Here is a 21507-nt window from a genome sequence, read left to right as displayed (position 1 = left end):
GATGGTTCTGATGCCCCCTGTGGACTAAAGTGGTAGTGTTGGTTCTGGCGCCCCCTGTGGACTAAAGTGGTAGTGTTGGTTCACATCACAGAGCTTCAATTCCGGCCATGTGATCCGATTCCAGGGAATTCAAATAGTTACTTTCACCCCTCTGACTGGCTTCTTCTTCTCCGTGGCAACAGCAGCAGAGGCTCATGGGTAATGTAGTTTCTTTTTATTCATAAATCTGGAGTTCAGAAGTTGTTTCTGTTTCATGAGTTTCTTTCAAAAAGTAAAACGAAGACATCCCGAAACACCAAACGCACACACATATATACACATATCCTTCCTTCCTCCCTAATAATATAATATAGATATAATATATACACGCTATAATTATAATAATATATGTAATCTATAGAATATATAGATGTTATATTCAACTGTTGTTTCCAGACAATTATATCTTGAAAGAAAGAAAATAATTCATGTTTTCAGAATAAGTTTTAGATCAATAAATAAAGTAATTTAACAACCAACAACATTATTATTATTTGTTCTGATTTAATGTGAAATAATATAGTTTTTACAGTTTTTACCAGGAACACGAAGTCCATCGCCCCCTGGTGGAGAGATGTGTAACACAGCGTGCGTTCCTGATACACACACACACGCACACACACATACACAAATAATAATCTACATCCGTTATGTTACAGCACGTCGTCGTCCTTCCTGACTTTCACATGACCTCTGTGTGACCTCTTACTCGGGAGGTCGAAGGTCGGCCCCCAGTGTCTGGTGACTATCGTCTCTATGGCGACCAGGTCAGAGTCCAGCCACTGGGGCCGTCCATCTCTGTCGCCCCCTGGTGGGAAGTCTATGTAAGTGCATGTTTTTCTTCTTATTTTCCCCGATTGGCTCCCGGAGTCAGGTTCCTGTCCTCTGATTGGCCAGCCAGCAGGGCAACTCCCCACACCTGACACAAGAACGTACACATTAAGTTTACATGTGTTATTCTAAAGGTTTCCAACGGACACTTTTGATCTGATTGGCTCTCTGGGTCACATGTCTCCTAAACCTTTGACCTCCAGACTGTTACCTCTCTCTGGGTCACATGTCTCTGACCTTTGACCTCCAGACTGTTACCTCTCTCTGGGTCACTTGTTTCTTGACCTTTGACCTCCAGACCGTTACCTCTCTCTGGGTCACATGTCTCCTAAACTTTTGACCTCCAGACTGTTACCTCTCTCTGGGTCACTTGTTTCTTGACCTTTGACCTCCAGACCGTTACCTCTCTCTGGGTCACATGTCTCCTAAACTTTTGACCTCCAGACTGTTCCATCTCTCTGGGTCACTTGTCTCTGACCTTTGACCTCATAAGCGTTACCTCTCTCTGGGTCACATGTCTCCTAAACCTTTGACCTCCAGACTGTTACCTCTCTCTGGGTCACTTGTCTCTGACCTTCGACCTCCAGACTGTTACCTCTATCTGGATCACTTGTTTCTTGACCTTTGACCTCCAGACTGTTACCTCTCTGGGTCACATGTCTCTTGACCTTTGACCTCCAGACCGTTACCTCTCTCTGGGTCACATGTCTCTTGACCTTTGACCTCCAGACCGTTACCTCTCTCTGGGCCACATGTCTCTTGACCTTTGACCTCCAGACCGTTACCTCTCTCTGGGTCACATGTCTCTTGACCTTTGACCTCCAGACCGTTACCTCTCTCTGGGCGTCTGCTGGCTGCTCAGGAAGCTCATCTGCTGCTCCAGACGACACACTCGGAAGGCCAAGTAGCAGGAAGACAGGACGAGCAGGGAGACGCTGAGAGACAGACGGGTAGACAGATGGTCAGACAGATGGGTAGACAGATGGTATATATATATGAAATACATATTGATATATATATATATATATAATATATTTATAAATATTAATATACATATATATCACTATATATATATAAAAAATTAAAAATAAATATATATATTAGGTATATATATATATAATATAAGTTATTGGTTGCACGTGGGCATGTGATATATACTCAAACAGCAGGTGGCAGCACAGATCAGAAAACATATATATATATAAACATGAAGTTCACAGAGACGAAATATATATATATAAAATAAATATTTATATATATTTATACACTTATATATATATAATATATATAAATACACTTATATATTATATATATATAAATATATTATATATAAGTGTATTTATATATATATATATATATCAGGTTTCCGTAGGATTCCTTGCGTATACTGCGTGTACTGCGTGTACTGTGTATACTGTGTGTACTCACAGCAGAATGAAGAATCTCAGCAGCTGGTACTCCATGTGACCCAGTTCAGGTACTGGTTCTGTCAGGAGAATGGTCTCTGTCTCCAAGCTGTTGTCTACACACACACTCACACACACACACTATGTGACTATGTGAGCCTATGGGGGGGGGGGCGGTCAGGTGAGCCTATGGGGTGTCCTACCTGTGAGCGTGTGCGTGAGGAAGGGCGTTTCTGCAGCCAGGCCGGGGGAGGAGCTACCCAGCAGGTCAGGCAGGGAGGAGGAGACGAGGGGGAGAGACGGCTTCCTCCTCCAAGTGAGCACCTCAGGGAACTCATCCTGTAGGGGGGGCGGGAGTACTTTAGAGGAGTACTGCTGGTTAGGAGTACACCTCTAAAGTACCTGTCATATAAACATCACAGTACTCTGTAGTATAAATACTCCTCACCATGGACAGAGAGATGGGCTCCTCCAGGTACAGCTTCAGGCTCAGACTCTTCCCGTTCACCTGAAACAGAACAGACAGGAAGTCAGATAGGAAGTCAGACAGGAAGTCGCCGGGACACAAGCGGAGTGACAGTTGATCGGAGCATCGAACCTGCAGGTGAGTGCAGATCCTCCGGAGGACGTCGTACACGCTGTCTCTGGACAGCAGGGACACGAACACGTACTGAGGAGACACAAACAGGAAGTGACATCATCATAAAGGGGATGTTTAAACGTCATGTCCAAGAATTTACTAATGCGGTAGACTTCTATACAACCAGAGGAGTCGCCCCCTGGTGGTCAGGAGTGAGAATGCTTTAACACATGAAGCATAGACTTCTATACAACCAGAGGAGTCGCCCCCTGGTGGTCAGGAGAGATAATGCAGCTTTAACACATGAAGCATAGACTTCTATACAACCAGAGGAGTCGCCCCCTGGTGGTCAGAAGAGAGGATGCAGCTTTAACACATGAAGCATAGACTTCTATACAACCAGAGGAGTCGCCCCCTGGTGGCCAGGAGAGAGAATGCAGCTTTAACACATGAAGCATAGACTTCTATACAACCAGAGGAGTCGCCCCCTGGTGGTCAGGAGAGAGAATGCTTTAACACATGAAGCATAGATTTCTATACAACCAGAGGAGTCGCCCCCTGGTGGTCAGGAGAGAGAATGCAGTTTTAACACATGAAGCATAGACTTCTATACAACCAGAGGAGTCGCCCCCTGGTGGTCAGCAGAGAGAATGCAGCTTTAACACATGAAGCATAGACTTCTATACAACCAGAGGAGTCGCCCCCTAGTGGTCAGGAGAGAATGCTTTAACACTTGAAGCATAGACTTCTATACAACCAGAGGAGTCGCCCCCTGGTGGTCAGGAGAGAGAATACAGCTTTAACACATGAAGCATATACTTCTATAAAACCAGAGGAGTCGCCCCCTGGTGGTCAGGAGAGAGAATACAGCTTTAACACATGAAGCATAGACTTCTATACAACCGGAGGAGTCACAAATAACAAATAAAGAGCCACACATAACGAGACGTGGAGAGTCCGCCTTTGAGTGTATGAATATATACATTTAGTAGTAATACTCTTGACGTGGTATCCCGTGTGGTACCTTCCGGGCCGTATCCATGGTGATAGCCAGGCCGTTTGGCACCAGGCCGGCAGTCCTGTGTTTTTTCACCAGCCGGACCGACACCACGGGAATACACACCTGCAGAGAGGAACACAGGAGACCTTTATTGTGGTAGGCAATGCACACACTTCCTGTTCCCTCTGCCACTGGACAGGGTATTAAAGGGACAGGTTTTCTTAAAAGTACAGGGTCTTAAATGGACAGAGTATTTAAGGGACAGGTTCTTAAAGGGACAGAGTCTTTAAGGGACAGGGTCTTAAAGGCACAGGTTCTTAAAAGGACAGGGTCTTAAATGGGCAAGGTCTTAAAGGGGCAGGGTCTTAAAGGGATAGGGTCTTAAATGGGCAGGTTCTTAAAAGGACAGGTTTTTAAACGGACGGGGTCTTGAACTTTAAGACCCCGTCCCTTTAAGAACCTGCCCCTTTAAGACTTAAATGGACAGGTTTTTAAAGGGGAAGGTTCTTAAAGGGACAGGGTCTTAAAGTAAAATGTCCTTAAAGGGACAGTCTTTAAGGGACAGGGTCTTAAAGTAAAATGTTCTTAAAGGGACAAAGTCTTTAAGGGACAGGGTCTTAAAGGGACAGGGTCTTCACTCACCTTGATGTCTTTACCAAACAGGTTAGCGTAGAAACACAGCCAGTTCCTGGAGATGTAGAGGCGTCCCTGCAGCAGGATGTCTCGCAACAAAGCACACGAATACACTGCAGAAGAAGAAGGAGAAGAAGAAAAAGAAGAAGAAGAAGAGAGCAGGTAGGTCCAGGTGGATCAGACAGGGAGAGAGACTTTCCCTGCGTCTCTGATCAAATGTTTTCATCAGGAGCTGGAAACAAATATAAAAACAAGTTTCTGTAATGGAAACAACATATAAACTAAAAGCAGGTGAAACTAGGGTTTAGATAAGGTGAGGACAGGTGACTGACAGGTGACTGACAGGTGACTGACAGGTGATAAATTAGATTTGAACAGGTGATAGACAGGCGATATATTAGGTGACAGAAAGGTGATAAATAAGATTTGAACAGGTGATAAACAGGTGATAGATCAGGTGATAGATCAGGTGATAGAGCAGGTGATACACGGGGGATAAAGAGGTGATAGACAGGGGTTGAATAAGATTTGAATAGATGATAAACAGGTGACAGACAGGTGAGGTGAAACACCTGTCAGGCGTCCTCCTGAGCTCACTAGGACTCCTCACCTTTCATCAGGATCTCCTCTTTAGGAACCGTCTGGAACAGTTTGTGGTACTGGGAGTTGTACTTGCTGACGGTCTGTGAAGGCAGCAGGAGAAAGAAAGAAATATGGCCACACGATCCAAACCATACAGATGTATGTGGCGGTGATGGGGTTCCACAGGGCTCTGTCGTTGGTCCTCTACTGTTCACCTACACAACATTTACACCTTATCGAGACTTCAGCGTCTACATTTATGCAGACGATACTGTTCTTTACGCCCCAGACTTCATCTTCATCAACGTTATCCTCTTCATCGTGAACTTATTTTTAATGCAAATAAGACATCCAGACTTTAAATCTAGGGATTTAGCTTGATTGTTATCAAAGGTTCATATTCAACATCTATTAGTAGAAACTCCTTCAGGGTCGGTAAACAAGTGGGCGGAGCTTGTACTTGTGTATAACACGGTTTATCTGATGGTTGTTTGTTTTATGGGTTCTTTGTTGATTGTGGTTTATACATATTTATGATGACTAATACTTTAAGTGAAGGAGTTTTACTCAACACAAACTAAACTGCAGCTCTTTGGAATAGAAGTTACATCATCTCAATACACCTTTATTCTCTGAGAGACTTCCTGTTTTCCGCTTCCTGTCTGAAACAACAAAGACTGAAACAACAGAATGCAGCGACGCCGCCGCGAGCTTCTGAGACATCAAACTAGAAATAACAAATGGCGTCACACATAAAACTCTTGAACAATAAAACTCTTACAATAAATCTAGATGTTGATCAGTATCGACATTTTAACCCCTAAAAAAAGAACAATAGCTGCACTGGATACTCAAATCTTCCAATGATGTAATTCAGAGACAGAATTATTGATTAAATTAACATTTTCTTTTTATTTCCAGTGAACTGATAACTTTTTTAAGTACATTTACTCGTATATCCATTTTCTGCTATTTTATATTTCTACTTATAATAAATATTGTACTTTTTCCTGTGCTACCTTTATCTGGTATTCACTTTATAGATTCTGATTAATAAAACTAAATATAAAAAACTATAACATCAAATCATGTATAACTATAGATTGTACTTCATCAGTATATTTCGTTCTGGCAGAATATAAAGTCATTAAAATGAGCTCCAGCATATGAATGCATCAATAAATATATTTAAATATTATATTATATTTATAAATAGAAGTCGTCAACCCGTCTCCTGTAAAGATGAATTCTTTGTTTACACTTCAGAGGAGTTTAAATAAATAATAAATACATATGAAGTGTCGTCTTCAGGTCAGTGTGTGTTGACTCACGGATCCTCGGTAGCACTTTTTCACGTCTTCGTAGGAAAGATCATCGATCAGCTGCAGCCTGCAGGACACAAACCACCTCATGAGACCTCAGCTCGGACATCTACAACATCTCATCTCCAACATCTCATCTCTAACATCTTATCTACAACATCTCATCTACAACATCTCATCTACAACATCTCATCTCTAACATCTCATCTCCAACATCTCATCTACAACATCTCATCTACAACATCTCATTTACAACATCTCATCTACAACATCTCATCTACAACATCTCATCTCCAACATCTCATCTCTAACATCTCATCTCTAACATCTTATCTACAACATCTCATCTACAACATCTCATCTACAACATCTCATCTCTAACATCTCATCTCCAACATCTCATCTACAACATCTCATCTACAACATCTCATTTACAACATCTCATCTCCAACATCTCATCTCTAACATCTCATCTCCAACATCTCATCTACAACATCTCATCTACAACATCTCATTTACAACATCTCATCTACAACATCTCATCTCCAACATCTCATCTCTAACATCTCATCTCCAACATCTCATCTACAACATCTCATCTCCAACATCTCATCTCCAACATCTCATCTCTAACATCTCATCTACAACATCTCATCTCCTACATCTCATCTACAACATCTCATCTCCAACATGTCATCTCTAACATCTCATCTCCAACATCTCATCTCTAACATCTCATCTACAACATCTCATCTACAACATCTCATCTCTAACATCTCATCTCTAACATCTCATCTCCAGCATCTCATCTCTAACATCTCATCTACAACATCTCATCTCTAACATCTCATCTCTAACATCTCATCTACAACATCTCATCTCCAACATCTCATCTCCAACATCTCATCTCTAACATCTCATCTCTAACATCTCATCTACAACATCTCATCTCTAACATCTCATCTCTAACATCTCATCTCTAACATCTCATCTTCAACATCTCATCTCCAACATCTCATCTCTGTCATCTAGTTTCTAAACATCTAACAATGAAAGATACACTCACTCACACACCCTCTCACGCTCACACAAACACACACACTCACATACTCTCACTCACACACATACTCACACTCACACACACACTCACACACCCTCTCACACACACACTTACACACACAGACTCACACTCACACTCGCACTCACACACACTCACACCAACACTCGCACTCACACTCACACACACACGCTCACACTCAAACTCACAGACTCACACTCACACACACTCACACTCGCACACACACACACATGCACACACTCACACACACAGACCCACACTCACACTCGCACACACACACATGCACACACTCACACACACAGACCCACACTCACACACACACACACACACAGACCCACACTCACACTCACAGACCCACACTCACACACACAGACTCACACTCACACACACTTATTTGCGTCAGCTTTAATGCAAATAGTTGTTGAGACGACCTTCATGCAAAAGACAACCAGAGTTGTGTGTGAAAGTACTTCACTGAAGTACCAGGTTGATGTACTTGTACTTTTCCCTCATGATAAGATGATCTCATGTGATACTTTACTACTACACAGAAAGTATCTACACTCATAAAGTAAAAGCTTTAAATTTTCGTCTATGTATTTATCAGTGATGCAATCAGACTATAATATTCTTTATTAATACGACACTGTGAAAGGAGCTTTATAACTAGTACTTTAACTTCACAGTGACATTAAGAAGTATTTCTCCTGAAGTACAGAGTACTTCTTCACCCTGATCATTATTACTGTGAACCACTTGTGTTAGTGTGGTCCCCTGTGTGTGTGTATGTGTGTGTGTGTGTGAAAGGAGTGATTGTCCACTGAGACCCACACACGCACACACACACACACACACACACACACACACACACCATACATAAAGGACTAATTATGCGGTGGTGCAGCTGAATGGAGGAAGTGGAGCAGAGAGAGAATCTCAGTTCAGACTTTTTTAAACGTCGTTGGAACACAAACTGAATCTTTAGGATTTAGGTTTCATAGAAACACAATTTAATTAAAGTTGACTGTGGTTCGACGCCAATACATATGAATATATTAACGTTTACCCCAATAAATATGAATAAAAGTAAAAATCAGTAAAAAAAAAGTTAAAGTTAAAACGTATAAAACAATATGTTAATGTACATGTGGAACGAGAATTAAAACTTATATACATATTTTAAAAGTTTCACACAAGTTGTTAAAACCCGAAAGTTCTCACGACCAAATGTGAAAGAAATCACCCAAAAATAAAAAATGTCCGACTCTCTTTTGAGGCGGAGCCAATGGAGGAAACAATGTGCTCTGATTGGTCTAAAAGCATAAAATGTGGTAATGAAATATGTGTCGATAAATGTATATATGTATATATATATATATATTTAAAAATGTATATATATCTTTACAATTTTTAAAATATATATTTACATATAAATGTATTTATATAACTATATATATAAATATATTTATATATATATGTTTGTATAAATATAAATATATATATGTATGTATATATATATGTGTATATATACGTATATATATATACATATATATATTTACATATATGTTTATATCTCACACACCCATCAGCCTCTCTCTGAGCTCTGTTGCCTAGAAACATGAGCTGCATGCACGTGCTGCAAGCAAACACACACACACCCACACACACACGTACACACTTACACACACACACACACACACACACCCTGCTAGTCAGCAGCTTGTTTCGTACGTGACAGGAATGACAGAGAGAGGAGAGGCTTTCTGTGCTGCACGTCTCCTCGTCTCCTCGTCTCCTTTCATCTCCTGACACACACACACACACACACACACACACACACACACACACACACACACACACACACACACACACACACACACACACACACACACACACACACACACACACTGTCTTTCTTTGTTAGGACTAATGAGGGAGTCTGTTGATTGGAGGAATCTGGAATCATCCGTTCATACTTATTGTATCACCGGTGAGTCAGTACCAACACACAGTGTTTGAGAGTTGTGTGTGTGTGTGTGAGAGTGTGTGTGTGTATAACTAGGTGTGAGTGTGTCAGGTTTAGCCTTAAAAACTAAACCTATTATAACGCTCACTTATCACTAACGTTCTTACTTCACATGTCGGATTTAGTTCAGTTCTCTAGTTTATAGTTAGGACTGGTTAGTTAGGACTAGTTTATAGTTAGGACTGGTTCATAGTTAGGACTGGTTAGTTAGGACTAGTTTATAGTTAGGACTGGTTCATAGTTAGGACTGGTTAGTTAGGACTAGTTTATAGTTAGGACTGGTTTATAGTTAGGAGTTAGGACTGGTTCATAGGGCGGCTTTAGCTCAGTGGGGTAAGAGGGCCGTCCTGCAACCGCAGGGTTGTGGGTTCGATCCCCGCTCTCCCCATTAGTTGCAAGTCGAAGTGTCCTTGAGCAAGGCACTGAACCCCCAGTTGCTTCCCGGGCGCATCACTGCAGCCCACTGCTCCTTAATAACTAAGGATGGGTTAAATGCAGAGAACTAATTTCCTCTTGGGGATTAATAAAAGTGTATATTCTATAGTTAGGACTAGTTTATAGTTAGGACTAGTTTATAGTTAGGACTGGTTTATAGTTAGGACTGGTTCATAGTTAGGACTGGTGCATAGTTAGGACTGGTTAGTTAGGACTAGTTTATAGTTAGGACTGGTTTATAGTTAGGACTGGTTAGTTCGGACTAGTTTATAGTTAGGACTGGTTTATAGTTAGGACTGGTTCATAGTTAGGACTGGTTTATAATTAGTACTAGTTTATAATTAGGACTGGTTCATAGTTAGGACTGGTTTATAATTAGTACTAGTTTATAATTAGGACTGGTTCATAGTTAGGACTGGTTCATAGTTAGGACTGGTTTATAGTTAGGACTGGTTCATAGTTAGGACTGGTTCATAGTTAGGACTGGTTTATAGTTAGGACTGGTTCATAGTTAGGACTGGTTTATAGTTAGGACTGGTTTATAGTTAGGACTAGTTTATAATTAGTACTAGTTTATAATTAGGACTGGTTTATAGTTAGGACTGGTTTATAGTTAGGACTAGTTTATAATTAGTACTAGTTTATAATTAGGACTGGTTAGTTAGGACTAGTTTATAGTTGGGACTAGTTTATAATTAGTACTTGTTCATAGTTAGGACTAGTTTAGTTAGGTCTGGTGTAATTAGGTCTGGTTTAGTTAAGTCTGGTTTAGTTAGGACTGGTTTATAGTTCAGACTAGTTTATAGAACCCTCCTCTGTCGATCTGATGTTCCTCCTGACGTGAGGGTCAAAGGTCGGATGATGTCTAGTTTAGACACACGCTGCAGCACCTCACCTGAAGGGTAGGGGGCAGTGTGCGTCCTCCTCCCGGGGGGGCTCCGCCTCGGGAGGGGGTAGGAGGCCGAGGTCGTCGCTATGCTCCACGTTCTCCGACATCCTGAGAGGGAGAACCAGAGAGAAGGTTTCTGTGTGGATTACATAGGATGGTTCATGTCCACAGACTGAAGAGGAGCAGAGGGAGGAGCAGAGTGAGGAGCAGAGTGAGGAGCAGAGGGAGGAGCAGAGTGAGGAGCAGAGGGAGGAGCAGAGGGAGGAGCAGAGTGAGGAGCAGAGGGAGGAGCAGAGTGAGGAGCAGAGTGAGGAGCAGAGTGAGGAGCAGAGGGAGGAGCAGAGTGAACCTGGTCCACCATCAGCACCCTGAGACCACTTTGACCTTCTGAACTCCGACCATCATCACCGGAGGAAGAGGAGAGGGAGGAGAAAGAGGAGGGTTGTATTCTCTCCTCTGTTTCCATGGCAACAGCATGAGAAAGAGGCCGTTTGAGAACAAGCAATTCTTTCAGCTGAAAGTCATCCTGATACACTGAATATAATATTACACTGAACTACTACTGTAATACCACTACTACTACTACTACTACTGTAATACCACTACTACTACTACTGTAATACCACTAATACTACTACTGTAATACCACTAATACTACTACTGTAATACCACTACTACTACTACTGTAATACCACTACTACTACTACTACTACTGTAATACCACTACTACTGTAATACCACTAATACTACTACTGTAATACCACTACTACTACTACTGTAATACCACTACTGCTACTGCTGTGTGCCACTACTACTGCTGCTGTATTGCCACTAATGCTACTGCTGTGTGCCACTAATACTGCTGCTGCTGTGTGCCACTGACTACTGCTGTGTGCCACTACTGCTGCTGCTGTGCCACTACTGCTGCTGTAACTGCTGCTGTGATGCCACTGATGCTACTGCTGCTGTAATGCCACTCTACTGCTGCTGTGTGCCGCTAATACTGCTGTGTGCCACTGCTGCTGCTGCTGCAGCAATGCCACTACTGCTGCTGCTGTGTGCCGCTGCTACTGCTGCTGTGTGCCACTGCTACTACTACTGCTGTAATGCCACTACTACTGCTGTGTGCCACTGCTGCTGCTGTAATGCCACTGCTAGCCGCTGCTGTAACAATGCCACTGCTGCTACTGCTGTGTGCCACTAATGCTGCTGTGCAGCCACTACTGCTGTGTACCATTGCCACTACTACTGCTGTGTGCCACTACTGCTACTGCCACAATGCCGCTAATGCTACTGCTGTAATGCCACTACTACTGCTGTGTGCCACTGCTGCTACTGCTGTAATACCACTTTCACTGCTACTGCTGCTGTGTGCCACTACTGCTACTGCTGTAATGCCGCTAATGCTACTGCTGTAATACCTACTACTACTGCTGCACTACTGCTGTATGCCGCTACTACTACTGTAATGCCACTCGTGCTGCTTTCAGCAATGCCGCCTGCTACTGCCATGCCGCCTAATGCTATACTGCTACTACTGCTGCTGGCCACTCGACTACTGCTGTAATGCCGCTACTGCTGCTGCTTAATGCCACTGCATACTGCTGTAATGCCACTACTGCTGCTGTGTGCACTATGCTACTGCTGTAATGCCACTACTACTGCTGCTGTGATGCCACTGCGACTACTGCTGTAACACTGTGTGCCACTGCTACTACTGCTGTATGCCACTACTACTACTGCTGTAATGCCACTACTACTGCTGTGTGCCACTAATGCTACTACTGTGTAGCCACTAATACTACTGCTGTGTGCCACTACTACTGCTGTGTGCCACTAATGCCACTGCTGGCAATGCCACTGCTGTGCCAGCAATGCCACTACTGCTACTGCTGTAATGCCACTAATGCTACTGCTGTATGCCGCTGCTGCTGCTGCTGTAATGCCACTGCGACTACTGCTGTGTGCCACTAATGCTACTGCTGTGATGCCACTACTACTACTGCTAATGGCAATGCCACTACTGCTGTAATACCACTACTACTACTGCTGTAATGCCACTGCTACTGCTGCTGTACCGCTATACTACTGCTGTATTGCCACTACTACTACTGTATTGCCACTGACTACTGCTGTGTGCCACTCGACTGCTACTGCTGTAATACCACTACTACTACTGCTGTATGCCACTGCTACTGCTGTATTACCACTACTGCTGCTGTAATGCCACTGCTACTACTGCTGTGCCACTACTACTGCTGTGTACCACTGCTGCTGTGATGCCACTGCTACTGCTGTGTATTGCCACTGCCTACTGCGCATGCCGCTACTACTGCTACTGTAACCACTGCTGCTACTGCTGTGATGCCACTACTACTACTGCTGTAATGCCACTGCTACTGCTGCTGTGTGCCACTAATGCTACTGCGTACTACTGCTGCTGTGTGCCACTAATGCTACTGCTGTAATGCCACTGCGACTGCTACTGTGTGCCACTAATACTGCTGCTGTGTCACTGCTACTGCTACTACTGCTGTATTACGCACAATGCTACTACTGTAATACCGCTACTACTGCTGTGTGCCACTGCTACTACTGCTGTAATGCCACTACTGCTACTGCTGCTGTGTACCACTGCGACTGCTGCTGTAATGCCACTGCTGCTACTGCTGCTGTAATGCCACTAGTGCTGCTACTGTAATGCTAATGCTGCTACTGCTGTAATGCCACGAATGCTGCTGCTGCTGTGTGCCGCTGCTGCTGCTGCTGTGTGCCACTGCTACTACTGCTGTGTGCCACTGCTACTGCTGCTGTAATGCCACTGCTGCTGCTGCTGTGCCGCTACTGCTGCTGTGTGCCACTGCTGCTGCTGTGCTATGCCACTGCTACTGCTGTAACAATGCACCTGCTGCTGCTGTGATGCCACTAATGCTACTGCTGTGTGCCGCTCATGCTGCTGCTGTGCCACTGCTACTGCTGCTGTAATGCCACTGCTACTGCTGCTGTATGCCACTGCTGCTACTGCTGCTGTGTGCCACTAATGCTGCTGTGTGCCACCTGCTGCTGCTGTGATGCCACTGCTACTGCTGCTGCCATAATGCTACTACTGCTGCTGCTGTGTGCCACTACTGCTACTGCTGTGTGCCACTGCTGCTACTGCGTACAATGCCACTGCTACTGCTGTGTGCCACCTGCTGCTGCTGTAATGCCACTGCTACTGCTGCTGTGTGCCACTGCTGCTGCTGCTGTAATGCCACCTGCTACTGCTGTGTGCCACTACTGCTGCTGTGTGCCACTAATGCTGCTGCTGTGTGCCTGCTACTACTGCTGTAATGCCACTGTGTGCACTGCTGCTGCTGTGCCACTGCTACTGCTGTGTGCCACTGCTACTGCTGCTGTACGGGCTGCTGTGCCGCTACTGCTGCTGCTGTGATGCCGCTACTACTGCTGCTGCTAATGCCACTGCTACTGCTGCTGTGTGCCACTGCGTTTGCTGCTGTGTGCCACTGCTGCTGCTGCGTGCCACTGCTGCTGCTAACAGTGCCGGTGCTGTACTGCTGCTGTGGTGCTGCCTGCTGCTGTATTGCCGCTGCTGCTGCTGTGTGCCACTGCTGCTGCTCTGCTGCTGCTGTGTGCCGCTGCTGCTGCTGTGTGCCACTGTGCTACTGCTGTGATGCCGCTGTTACTGCTGCTGTGTGCCGCTGCTGCTGCTGCTGTGCTACTGCCTGTGACTGCTGTGTGCCGCTGCTGCTGCTGTGCCACTGCTGCTGCTGCTGCTGTGATGCCGCTGCTGACTGCTGCTGCTGTGATGCCACTGCTGCTGCTGCTGCTACTGCTGCTGCTGCTGCCTGTGCCACTGCTACTGCTGCTGATGCCACTGCTGCTGCTGCTGACTGCTGCTGTGTGCCACTGTGCTGCTGCTGATACCGCTAATGCTGCTGCTGTGTGCCGCTGCTGCTTGCTGCTGCTGCTGCTGCACTGCTGCTGTGTGCCGCTGCTGCTGCTGCTGTGTGCTACTGCTGCTGCTGCTGTTGCTAATGCTGCTGTGTGCATGCTGCTGCTGTGTGCCGCTAATACTGCTGCTGTGTGCCGCTACTGCTGTGATGCCGCTGCTGCTGCTGCTGTGGTGCCACTGCTGCTGCTGTAGTACCACTGCTGCTGCTGATGCCACTAGTGCTACTGCTGTGATGCCACTACTGCTGCTGCTGTGATGCCACTGGTGCTGCTGCTGTGATGCCGCTGCTGCTGCTGTAGCCGCTGCTGCTGCTGTGATGCCACTACGACTGCTGCTGTAATGCCACTGCTGCTGCTACTGCTGTGTGCCGCTGCTACTGCTGTGTGCCACTAACTGCTGCTGTGTGCCGCAATGCTACTGCTGTGCTGCTGCTGCTGTGTGCCACTGCTACTACTGCTGTGCTGCTGCTGTAGCACTGCGACTGCTGCTGTGATGCCGCTGCTGCTGTGGTGCCGCTGCTGCTGCTGCTGTGATGCCTGCTGCTGCTGCTGGCTGCTGCTGTGTGCCGCTGCACTGCTGCTGTGTGCCACTGTACTAACCACTACTGCTGCTGTGATGCCGCTTGCTGCTATGATGCCGCTGAATGCTGCTGCTGTGATGCCATAATGCTGCTGCTGGTGCCGCTGCTGCTGCTGCTGTAGTACCGCTGCTGCTGCTGCTGCTGCTGCTGCTGCACTGCTGCTGCTGCTGCTGTGTGTGCCGCCTGCTGCTGTGATACTGCTAATGCCTACTGCTGCTGGACTGCTGCTGCTGGTGCCGCTGCTGCTGCTGCTGTGATGCCAGGTGTGCTGCTGCTGTGGTGATATGATGCTGCTGCTGCCATGCCGCTACTACTGCTGCTGTGATGCCGCTGCTGCTAACATGCCACTTGACTGCTGTGTGCCACTAGCTGCTGCTGTGATGCCACCTAGTACTGCTGCTGTGATGCCACTACTGCTGCTGCTGTGTCGCCTACTACTGCTGCTGTGATGCGCAACAGTGATACTGCTGCTGTGGTGCCACTGCTATGCCTGGTACTGCACAATGCCGCTGCTGCTGCTGTAGTGCCACTAGTACTGCTGCTGTGCGCGTGATGCCGCTGCGACTGCTGCTGTGGTGCCACTAGTGCTGCTGCTGTGTGCCACTGTGCTGCTGCTGTGTGCCGGTATTTACTGCTGCTGCTGTTGATGCCACTACTACTGCTGCTGTATGCCACTGCTGCTACTGCTGTATTGCCACTGCTACTGCTGCTGTAATGCCACTCACGCTGCTGTGTGCCACTAATGCTACTGCTGTGTACCGCTAATGCTGCTACTGGCTACTGCTGTAATGCCACTACTGCTACTGCTGTGCCACTAATGCTACTGCTGTGTTTGCCACTGCTGCTGCTGTGTGCCACTGCGACTGCTGTAATGCCACTGAGCTACTGCTGTGTGCCACTAATGCTGCTGCTGTGTGTGTGCGACTGCTGCTGTGTGCCACTAATGCTACTGCTGTGTGTCACTCTGGAGCTACTGCTGTAATCTGTACACATAGACATCCTGCCCCAAAAACCTCACGCCGGACCAGGAAAAACTCCCCAAATAACTTCCTTCAGGGAAAAAAGGAAGAAACCTGCGGGAGAGCAACAGAGGATCCTCTCCAGGATGGACAGAACAATAGATGTAATGTGTACAGGACATATTTAGAGTTAAATACATTCAATGAATATGACCCAGGTGTATGAATAGTTCATAATGACATATTCCACATGGGAGACCTCCACAATCCATCAGGCAGATGGCGGTGGGGAGGAGGAGTGGCGAGTCTCAACAAGGACAGTGGCGTAGTCGCGGGCAGGAGTCCCACGACCCAGGCGATCCATCAGAGCAGATAGGATCTATACTGCGTCTCATAGGGTCCGATGACCGCAGGCCGTAAGTCAAGGACTTCGGGGAGAAGGCAGAGTTAATGCGTGTGATTGAGAGATGAAAATTCATCCTTAAGGAGAAAAAGAGGATGGGTAGCAGTGCATCCTAAACGTCCCCAGCAGCTATAAACCTTCTGCTTGGCAGCATATCAAAGAGAGCCAGACCAGGTGAACTGATTCAGCCCTAACTTCTCGCTGTCAAGAGGAGGTCTTAAGTCTACTCTTAGGCGAGGTGACATGTCTGCCTCCGGACTGAAATTGCGACTGGTTCCACTGAAGACTTGACCAACACTAAAGGCTCGGCTCCCATTCTACTTTTAAGACTCGGAACTACAAGTAATTCGCGTTTGGTGGCGTAGCTCTCTGGTGGGGCAATATGGTCAAACAAGCTCCTTAAGATATGATGGAGCATCACCAATCAAGGCTTTGTGAGTTAAGAGAAGAATTTTTAAAGTGATTCTTGGTTTTGCAGAGCCAGTGCAGAGCAGCTAGTGCAGGGTGATGTGATCTCTTTTCTTAGTTTAGTGAGAACACACGAGCTGCAGCATTCTGGATCAACTGGAGGACCTAAAGAATTTATTAGAGCAACCTGCTAATAAAATTTGCAGTAATCCCAGTCTAAAATGTGAGCAGCGTGAACCAATTTTTCTGCATCTTTTGAGACAAGATGTGCCTGATTTTTGAAATATTCGTGAATGAAAGAATGCAGTCCTTGAGATTTGCTTTCGTGGGTTAAGGCCAGTCGATCAAAGATCTTGAATTCTTTACAGTGGTGTTGGATGCCAGGGCAATACCGTCTACAGAATCCCACATCACCAGACGGGTGATCTCTGAGTTGCTCAGAACGATTAAAATTACCGGTTTTGGGTCCTTTGAGTTTTTTTTAAACATTTAAAAAATTTTTGAAAAAAGGGTACCCAAAGTTTTTATTTGTTTTAAAGGGCATGTTGAATTTTACCAGATTTTTTTTTCTTGGTTTTCCCGTTTTAAAATATTTTGTCATTTTCATAAAATGAAAGTTTTTAGTTTTCCTAATTATTGGGCCCTTTTATATAAATAATTGGGGAAAACCCACAAGAAATTTTTGGAATCCATAATTTGGGGGAAAAGGGCCCATTTTAAAAAAAAATTGAAGACAAACCCTTGTAACAATACTGTTTTCCACCCCACCTACAAATCCAACCAAACCCACCCCCCACCACCCCCCCCTAACCCCCACCCCCACGTAATACCCCCCCCACCATTTTTCCCACCACCCCCTGTTCCACCCCACTTTTCCACTCACCCCCACCCCCCTCCCCCCACCCACTCTCAACCCCCACCCTCCCCCACCACCACCACTCTCACCCCCAAATTTACCACCCTTTCCCCACACCCCCACCCTAAAAATTTCCCCCCCACTCCCTGTCACCCCCCACTCCCCGTCCCCCCCCCTGCCCACCACCCTCACCCCCTTTCCCCCCCCCACCCCCTTGTCCCCCAATACCCCCACCACCCACGAAAATCCCCTCCCCCTGTAACCACCCCCCCCACACCCCGAAAACCAAAAACCAACCCCCTGTAAAAACCCACCACAAAATCCCCGTACCCCCCTCTTTCCCTCTGCTCCCCCTCTGTAATCCCCCAACCCCACCAAAAACCAATACACCCCTGTCCCAAAATTCCCACCTGAAAACCCCCCACCCTCTGCTGAAAACCCACCAACCCACCCTGTAAACCCCCAATAAATGCTAACCCCCAAAACCCCTGTTCCACCCCACTACTGTAATACCACTACTACTGTAATACCACTAATACTACTACTGTAATACCACTAATACTACTAGTACACACAGTACACACTGGTACTGTCACTAGTACACACAGTACACACAGTACTATCACTAGTACACACAGTACACACTGGTACTGTCACTAGTACACAAAGTACACACTGGTACTGTCACTAGTACACAAAGTACACACTGTACATGCTGGTACTGTCACTAGTACACAAAGTAAACACTGGTACTTTCACCAGTACCACTCAGAGGTACATGTTGTACTTCTTACTATACTACACCTCTGAAGTACATGTTGTACTTTACTGTCACCAAAGGAATTCTAATTATTAAAAAATAAATAATCAACTAATAAATTATGAAGTATTAGTACATATTAAACTATGATCAGTATATGAAGTCATTAAAATAAGCTCCGCCTTTAAATGGATGAACACATGAATCCTTCAATAAATATCATGATATAAGATTATTATTAGGGCTGTGAAACGATTAAAAATTTTAATCGGATTAATCACAGGTTTTTGTGGATTAATCATGATTAATCACATATTACCGATATTCTCGGTATATTTTGTGAGAACATAGAGATTTATGACAAAAGACGGATATATACATTTATACATTCTTCTATACAATGGTGCTGCAACTCAGCAGTTATTTAGCAGTTTTCTTCCATATGGAACATCAATACATCTTCATCCTAAACAGAATGTTTAACCCTCCTGTTACCTTTCGGGTCAATTTGACCCCATTCAATGTTTAATGTCGGTGTTCTTTGGGGTCAATATGACCCCAGGCTGTTTTTCACTGTGTCAAACATATCAGAAATATCAACTTTTTATTTATTTAAAGGGCTATTTAGGTAGTCAACAAACAAACATAAAGTACCTCACACTTAAACTTGGGAAGCAATATTAATTCTAATAATTTTCTGAGGTTTTAATTGCTGGGGTCAAATTGACCCGAGGGTAAAATATGTTAGTAAATGTAAAGGTAACAGGAGGGTCAAACAGAACATATTTTCTTGTTTGTGAACCATTAACTCCACCATGATACAATCTAAAGGCCTCTAGTCTTCCTCTAGCAGCTGCTGAGGCAAACTGACTGTGTGGGTTTTCTTCATGAACTGGGCCGTGATGAAAGGGACGGCGGGGACACCGCTGCAAAGCTGAAACCTCACCGGCCCGGACAGGTGGACAGATTGACAAGTGACTTTTTTTTGCTCGGTCCCGATGCGCGCGCACGGAGCTCTGTGGCGCGCCAGACGGAGATCGATAAGTGTTAACGCAACGCGAAGAGACAGAAATGACATGCTGCTGTGGAGATACGATCAACAACAGACGTTTAGTTTAATCAAAGAACAAAGACGTGCTCTAGAGAACATGTCAGGGGGCGGGCCAATCTCTTTAATGTCATGCGATCTACCGACACTACGCCGCGATCGACTGGCAGGTCGCGATCGACGTGTTGAGACCCTGATCTACAGGAAGTAAAAGTCGTAACAAGGTTTCCGGAGGTGAACCTGCGGAAGGATCATTACCGATGAACAGACCGTCTGCATGAGAGCGGACAGAGTTCAGATTGAAGTGGTGGATTGGAAGCTCATTTTGCAAGTGACTTTTTTCTCGTCCCGACGACCAACAACAGACGGATTGGAAGCTCATTCTGCGCATGCGTTAAATGCGTTAAAAAAAAAAAAACTAGTTAAACCTGTAATTGGATTAACTGAGTTAACGCGTTATTTTTCACAGCACTAATTATTATTCATCATGAATACTTATTGGATGAATACTATATAAATACTACCACATATAATTACAGTGTATATATTACTCTACAAGTACAAGCATGAAAACATACTGAATTCGTAAAACATATTTAGCCTATTATAATATTCTATTTCATCTGTTTAATGCATTTGTTTTATTATTCGTTTTTATTTACAAGTGATTATATTTCATCATGATATTCAAAAAGGTACTTGAGTAAATGTACTTCGTTACATTCCACCACTCAAGGTGCTCCCTGGAGACAGCAGTACTCCTCCCAGTACTGCGAGTACCAATGGTACCAATACCACATCATCGCAGTACAACACAGTACTACCAGCAGCACTACCAGCAGTACTGCCGTGTTGTACTGCCAGCATCCTCCTCACACATTCACAGTATTTGTACAACACAGTCGGTCTTACCTGTGTGTACTCCAGGTACTGCTGCAGGTACTCTGTGTACTGCTGCAGGTACTCCGTGTACTCCTGCAGGTACTCGGTCCGCCGGCAGCACCGACACACGGACTCACGAACCGGAGCCGCTGGACCAGCGCCGTCAAGTGCACGGCGTTTAGCGGGCACCAGCACCGGAAGTGACCGGAAGTGGCCTTCAAGATAAGAGCACGGTAAGCGAAACAAAATACAAGGTGGACGTCAGGATGTATCTATTCAGAATATATCTAAGCAGCACATTAAACTACTTTCTAAAAACACACTTCCTGCATGGTCATGTGATTAAACAAGAAATTATGCATTAAATACATACTAAATTTAATTAAAAAACAACCTGTTTGCGCAACTGAACCAACAGGAGGAAATACAGTTGTGTTGGTGAGATTTTGGTGAACTGAGACCTCCAGCGGGGCAACAGCGCCCCCCAGTGGCCGACACACCTCACTACACCAAGGCACTTTAAATAGGACGAAATATTGATTAGGGGATAAGTTCCATATTTTATATCTAACCGAACGCTGATCAGAGTTTTGTTTGCATTTCAATATTTAATGTTTCGCCATATTTTCTGCCCAAATAAATGTTTTTGTGGCCGTTTGCATTAATTATGCTAAATAAGATAATCCATGACAGGAACGTACATCTGTGCTTGATGCTAATGATCTGATCGATGGAGACATAAATAAACAAAGATAGAGACAGACATAAACAAAGATGGAGACATAAATAAACAAAGATGGCTCACAGGTGACGTCACAATGTTAACCGTTAATGA

The 21507-nt window shown here is 45.1% G+C and overlaps 1 protein-coding gene across 2 annotated transcripts; it reads right to left on the bottom strand.

The window, feature by feature from the left end:
* Positions 1-192: 192 nt before the first annotated feature.
* On the bottom strand, positions 193-20884 carry LOC130195320 (GRAM domain-containing protein 2A-like). 2 transcript variants are annotated; one of them, XM_056416786.1, is made up of 12 exons: positions 20703-20884; positions 10828-10929; positions 6403-6460; positions 5100-5172; positions 4499-4602; positions 3881-3979; positions 2875-2946; positions 2725-2784; positions 2480-2615; positions 2299-2392; positions 1704-1805; positions 193-958 (listed from the first exon to the last, which is right to left on the bottom strand). In XM_056416786.1, exons 2-12 carry the CDS (start codon positions 10926-10928, stop codon positions 910-912), a joined length of 948 nt encoding a protein of 315 aa, XP_056272761.1. In that variant the 5' UTR covers position 10929; positions 20703-20884; the 3' UTR covers positions 193-909. The 2 variants fall into 2 exon arrangements, with proteins under 2 accessions (XP_056272761.1, XP_056272763.1); XM_056416788.1 differs by lacking the exon at positions 20703-20884 and adding an exon at positions 20049-20151.
* Positions 20885-21507: the final 623 nt, after the last annotated feature.

This window comes from Pseudoliparis swirei, chromosome 6 (assembly GCF_029220125.1).
Source record: "Pseudoliparis swirei isolate HS2019 ecotype Mariana Trench chromosome 6, NWPU_hadal_v1, whole genome shotgun sequence".
NCBI lineage: Eukaryota > Metazoa > Chordata > Actinopteri > Perciformes > Liparidae > Pseudoliparis > Pseudoliparis swirei.
This window is presented reverse-complemented; position numbering and strand designations above follow the sequence as displayed.

Coding starts and splice junctions, on each gene's coding strand:
- LOC130195320 (XM_056416786.1), bottom strand. CDS start 10,928: ATGTCGGAGAACGTGGAGCATAGCGACGACCTCGGCCTCCTACCCCCT. Junction 2,616..2,724: donor AGCCCATCTCTCTGTCCATG/GTGAGGAGTATT, acceptor CCCCCCCTACAG/GATGAGTTCCCTGAGGTGCT. Junction 1,806..2,298: donor CTGAGATTCTTCATTCTGCT/GTGAGTACACAC, acceptor TCTGTCTCTCAG/CGTCTCCCTGCTCGTCCTGT.